Source organism: Bufo gargarizans, chromosome 2 (genome assembly GCF_014858855.1).
Source record: "Bufo gargarizans isolate SCDJY-AF-19 chromosome 2, ASM1485885v1, whole genome shotgun sequence".
Classification (NCBI taxonomy): domain Eukaryota; kingdom Metazoa; phylum Chordata; class Amphibia; order Anura; family Bufonidae; genus Bufo; species Bufo gargarizans.
This window is the reverse complement of record NC_058081.1, coordinates 3,771,955-3,778,263: the sequence shown is the minus strand read 5'-3', so window position 1 is coordinate 3,778,263 and position 6,309 is coordinate 3,771,955. Positions and strand designations below refer to the sequence as shown.

The window sequence follows — 6,309 nt, the reverse complement described above, 5'->3', positions numbered from 1 at the left end:
CCTCATATGCGACGTGCCCACCAGATGGAACTCCACCTTGCACATGCTGGACAGACTGTGCGAGCAGCAGCAGGCCATAGTGGAGTTTCAGCTGCAGCACACACGGGTCAATCGCACTGCGGAACAGCACCACTTCAGCACCAATGACTGGGCCTCCATGCGAGACCTGTGTGCCCTGTTACGCTGTTTCGAGTACTCCACCAACATGGCCAGTGGCGATGACGCCGTTATCAGCGTTACAATACCACTTCTATGTCTCCTTGAGAAAACACTTAGGGCGATGATGGAAGAGGAGGTAGCCCAGGAGGAGGAGGAGGAAGAGGGGTCATTTTTAGCACTTTCAGGCCAGTCTCTTAGAAGTGACTCAGAGGGAGGTTTTTTGCAACAGCAGAGGCCAGGTACAAATGTGGCCAGACAGGGCCCACTACTGGAGGACGAGGAGGAGGTGGAGGAGGATGAGGATGAAGCATGGTCACAGCGGGGTGGCACCCAACGCAGCTCGGGCCCATCACTGGTGCGTGGCTGGGGGGAAACGCAATACGATGACGATACGCCTCCCACAGAGGACAGCTTGTCCTTACCCCTGGGCAGCCTGGCACACATGAGCGACTACATGCTGCAGTTCCTGCGCAACGACAGCAGAGTTGCCCACATTTTAACGTGTGCGGACTACTGGGTTGCCACCCTGCTGGATCCACGGTACAAAGACAATGTGCCCACCTTACTTCCTGCACTGGAGCGTGATAGGAAGATGCGCGAGTACAAGCGCACGTTGGTAGACGCGCTACTGAGAGCATTCCCAAATGTCACAGGGGAACAAGTGGAAGCCCAAGGCCAAGGCAGAGGAGGAGCAAGAGGTCGCCAAGGCAGCTGTGTCACGGCCAGCTCCTCTGAGGGCAGGGTTAGCATGGCAGAGATGTGGAAAAGTTTTGTCAACACGTCACAGCTAACTGCACCACCACCTGATACGCAACGTGTTAGCAGGAGGCAACATTTCACTAACATGGTGGAACAGTACCTGTGCACACCCCTCCACGTACTGACTGATGGTTCGGCCCCATTCAACTTCTGGGTCTCTAAATTGTCCACGTGGCTAGAGCTAGCCTTTTATGCCTTGGAGGTGCTGGCCTGCCCGGCGGCCAGCGTTTTGTCTGAACGTGTATTCAGCACGGCAGGGGGCGTCATTACAGACGCAGCCGCCTGTCTACAGCCAATGTGGAAAAGCTGACGTTCATAAAAATGAACCAGGCATTGATCCCACAGGACCTGTCCATCCCTTGTCCAGATTAGACATTAACTACCTCCCCATAACCATATATTATTGTACTCCAGGGCACTTCCTCATTCAATCCTATTTTTATTTTTATTTTACCATTATATTGCGAGGCAACCCAAAGTTGAATGAACCTCTCCTCTGTCTGGGGGCCGGGGCCTAAATATATGCCAATGGACTGTTCCAATGTTGGGTGACGTGAAGCCTGATTCTCTGCTATGACATGCAGACTGATTCTCTGCTGACATGAAGCCAGATTCACTGTTACGGGACCTCTCTCCTTTGCCTGGGTGCTGGGCCTAAATATATGACAATGGACTGTTACAGTGGTGGCTGACGTGAAGCCTGATTCTCTGCTATGACATGCAGACTGATTCTCTGCTGACATGAAGACAGATTCTCTGTTACGGGACCTCTCTTCTCTGCCTGGGAGCTGGGCCTAAATATATGCCAATGAACTGTTGCAGTGGTGGCTGACGTGAAGCCTGATTCTCTGCTATGACATGCAGACTGATACTCTGCTGACATGAAGCCAGATTCTCTGTTACGGGACCTCTCTCCTCTGCCTGGGTGCCTGGGCCTAAATATATGACAATGGACTGTTCCAATGTTGGGTGACGTGAAGCCTGATTCTCTGCTATGACATGCAGACTAATTCTCTGCTGACATGAAGCCAGATTCTCTGTTACGGGACCTCTCTCCTCTGCCTGGGTGCCTGGGTACCTGGGCCTAAATATATGCCAATGGACTGTTCCAATGTTGGGTGACGTGAAGCCTGATTCTCTGCTATGACATGCAGACTGATTCTCTGCTGACATGAAGCCAGATTCTCTGTTACTGGACCTCTCTCCTCTGCCTGGGTGCTGGGCCTAAATATCTGACAATGGACTGTTGCAGTGGTGGCTGACGTGAAGCCTGATTCTCTGCTATGACATGCAGACTGATTCTCTGCTGACATGAAGCCAGATTCTCTGTTACGGGACCTCTCTCCTCTGCCTGGGTGCTGGGCCTAAATATATGACAATGGACTGTTGCAGTGGTGGCTGACGTGAAGCCTGATTCTCTGCTATGACATGCAGACTGATTCTCTGCTGACATGAAGCCAGATTCTCTGTTACGGGACCTCTCTCCTCTGCCTGGGTGCTGGGCCTAAATATCTGACAATGGACTGTTGCAGTGGTGGCTGACGTGAAGCCTGATTCTCTGCTATGACATGCAGACTGATTCTCTGCTGACATGAAGCCAGATTCTCTGTTACGGGACCTCTCTCCTCTGCCTGGGTGCTGGGCCTAAATATATGACAATGGACTGTTGCAGTGGTGGCTGACGTGAAGCCTGATTCTCTGCTATGACATGCAGACTGATTCTCTGCTGACATGAAGCCAGATTCTGTGTTATGGGACCTCTCTCCTCTGCCTGGGTGCCGGGGCCTAAATATCTGAGAATGGACTGTTCCAGTGGTGGGTGACGTGAAGCCTGATTCTCTGCTATGGGACCTCTCTCCAATTGATATTGGTTAATTTTTATTTATTTTATTTTTATTTTAATTCATTTCCCTATCCACATTTGTTTGCAGAGGATTTACATACATGTTGCTGCCTTTTGCAGCCCTCTAGCCCTTTCCTTGGCTGTTTTACAGCCTTTTTAGTGCCGAAAAGTTCGGGTCCCCATTGACTTCAATGGGGTTCGGGTTCGGGACAAAGTTCGGATCGGGTTCGGATCCCGAACCCGAACATTTCCGGGAAGTTCAGCCGAACTTCTCGAACCCGAACATCCAGTTGTCCGCTCAACTCTGCTCCTGACACAATATTACAAAATCTTTATTTTTTTAAGTTTTTGAAAAGCTAATCAACTTGTGTACTGTACTTTATGGATACAGTGAGTGATGTCATAATTTTTTCCTCTATATTATTAGACTTGTTAGTAAATCACAGATCATTGTATTTTCCCCTTGTGACTTATTTGTATAATTTACACAGGTTTATTCTTCTGAGAGTTCTTGCCTTGATTCTTTTTATTTATTTATTTTGTTTATAAGGAGATCTGGAAACATCTATAAACAGAAGCACATCCTACGAGCTGGATTTTAATCATCAATTTATGTGAGAAACAGAAGACGATACAATGAGCTACCAGAGTAAGTAAGTAAATCCATTGTAAGTAAATCCAAGTAAGTAAGTAAATCCATTGCATTCTGGCATTGCATTTCACTAAGCATGGATTGGGAGGAAATTAGGACATTTTGGGGAAAAAAAACTAACATTTTAAACATGTTTTAATTGCTATGAAGAAGGATGACTTTATCCAGCAGCTGTACAATCGAGTGAGTAGCCTATGGCAAATCATTCCACATAACCATCACCAAACACAATCTGACATCTGGAAGATGTCTGGAAGACTTACCACATTAAATATTGGTGAGGTATTTAAAATACTCAGGATATAGTACATTTTCAATTGAATTGATTAAAAAATAATATTCCCCAAAAACAACAATGTGACAATTGGTACATGTCCATACCCTTGAGATGGACCAAGTCCAAATAAACTAGAAATAGAGATGGATGGAGAGGACCTCACTTCCCAATGTTGTATATATTGTCTGATTGATTCACACATAAAGGGATGACAATTATAGAAACAAATTACAAAATTTAATTTGAGGCTGAAACTTATAAAATGTGCAGTGCATAAAACGCAGCAAAAATTTAAAAATACATTTTTTTCTATTTTTTACCACTTGTGACGAGAGAGGATTTGAGGGTCCCCCATACACACCTCGAAAAAATGAGGCTCTGTCACAAAGCTCCTTCAAGCTGGTTTCATGCACAGAAAGCTGACATATTTTCAATGCCATTTTTACAGTTTTTTTTACACATTTACTTTGCCAAAAATCCTGCAGCTAGTTGTTAGTTTATAGTAGGATGTAAAAAAAAGTCTATGTAAAAAAGTGGGTCAAAAAATCGTAGGCAGAAGGAAATGACTGCAGGGTCAGACCACACAAAGGTTTAGAGTCTGAAAGCTTGTTGCTTTGTCTAGGAGCTTTATATACAAAATGTAAGGAGATTTGCCTTCAGTTTCTATTAGACACACGGGAGCAATGTATTGGAGAAGAAACGGCAATTTGAAAATCTTGCATCTGCTTTGTAAATATAATATTCATTTCTATTGGGTTAAAGGAGCTGTACAATAGTGTCTAGGATATGTACAATAGTGATGTGCGGCAAGGGCAATATTCAAATTCGCTATATTTTGTAAATATTTGGGCGAATATTCGTCATAAATTTGAGAATTCAAGAATTTGCCATTATTTTCTTGATTGTGAAAATCGGCAATGTAATATGCGCGCATTGCCATCGCAATACAGGTGTGGGTCACTATAGCTAAATTTTTCAAGCTGCTAGAAGTTTCCTGAGGGAGGTTCTTATATACTAAGGGGTCGGCAACTTTCCTATTGGTTGCTAGGGATGTTGCTAAGCTCAGACAAAGACATTGCTACCTTCTCATTGGCCCACAGGCAAGAAGCAGGGTGGGATCATGGGTTCGCGAATTCTCAAAGTGGCGATATCCTCGATTAAAATTAGCGATTAGAATATTCGCACCCAACACTAATGAACGATGCACATCTCAAATATCTTCCAGGACTCTGGTCCTTCTGATACACCTTAGAAGAAGCCACAATTTCTCCAGAAACATGCAGACACATACTGCATGTCTCATATTCCATATTGCTTATTTGGCAATATTCATTAACGTACTTATATTTGGACACATTATAATTTCTTGTATCTATCTCCTCTCACAGTTTCATGATGCCTGTTTACAATCAGACCACAGTTTATGAATTTATACTTTTGGGATTTCCAGGCCTTCACACGTTCTGGTTGTTTGTGTTCCTTATTCTGCTCATCATCTATGTGGTCACTATGTTCGGGAACCTTCTCATTATTGGACTAGTGTCCTCTACCTCTCAGCTGCAGTCACCGATGTACATCTTTCTGACTCACCTTTCCGTCTGTGACATACTGATAAGTACCAATGTTGGTCCAAACACCCTGAGAGTCATTGCATCGAGAACATGTTACATATCTGCTCTTTCTTGTGACATACAGTTGTACTTCTTTGGTGCTTCTGCACTCATTGAAAGTGCTCTTCTTTCGGTGATGTCCTATGACCGCTACTTGGCCATCTGTAACCCACTACATTATGCAGCAATCATGAACCACACTCTACCTCACTCTTTGGCTATGACATGTTGGTTGGCTGGTTTCCTTTTGTCAATGATCACAGAGATCCTTATATTCCAATTAGACTTCTGTGGCCCAAACATCATTGACCATTTTTTCTGTGATCTTGCTCCTCTTCTTCAGCTTTCCTGCTCAGATACAAAAAGTGTAGAAATCCATGTGTCCGTTACAGTCATGACAATTGTCTTCACTCAGTTATTGTTTGTCATAGGGACATATATCTGCATATTCTCCTCCATCCTTCAGCTCTCTTCCACCAGTAGCAGACAGAAGGTCTTCTCCACCTGCAGTTCCCATCTTATGGTTGTGTCTACTTATTATGGGACACTTATTGCTCTTTATGTGGCACCATCTAGAGGTTACTCCTTAAATCTGAATAAAATGTTATCATTACTTAACACCATTGTCACTCCTCTGTGTAACCCTATCATCTACAGCTTACGGAATAAAGAAATCAAAATTGCCATAAGCAAAATTTATTTATGAAAGAACCCTTCAAGAGACCAGAGACAGTCGGGAACCGGGAAGAGAATCAAACATGTTCCTTTACCATTTCTTCATTCTTGATCTCTGCATACACAGAACTCATATATGCGTATATTAAAAATATAAAAAAATATATTAATAACAGTTAACCAATGTGTCCTAGCACCAAGGGGATTCCACTAAGTCATGTTATACACAGAAATAAATATTAGCCACCATCAGACATAGAGATTAGTGTTGAGCGAATCGAAGTCCATAAAGTGGATTTCGATACAAATTTCAGGAAAAATCTTGTTTGCCGCA

General features: G+C 43.9%; 1 protein-coding gene across 1 annotated transcript; it reads left to right on the top strand.

Moving 5' to 3' along the window:
* Positions 1–5,085: 5,085 nt before the first annotated feature.
* Positions 5,086–6,006, top strand: LOC122929195 (olfactory receptor 6F1-like). Its single transcript, XM_044282701.1, has one exon. The coding sequence runs from the start codon at positions 5,086–5,088 to the stop codon at positions 6,004–6,006; it is 921 nt and encodes a 306-aa protein (XP_044138636.1).
* Positions 6,007–6,309: the final 303 nt, after the last annotated feature.

Excerpts from the sequence above, each read along its gene's own strand:
- LOC122929195 (XM_044282701.1), top strand. The coding sequence starts at position 5,086 with ATGCCTGTTTACAATCAGACCACAGTTTATGAATTTATACTTTTGGGA.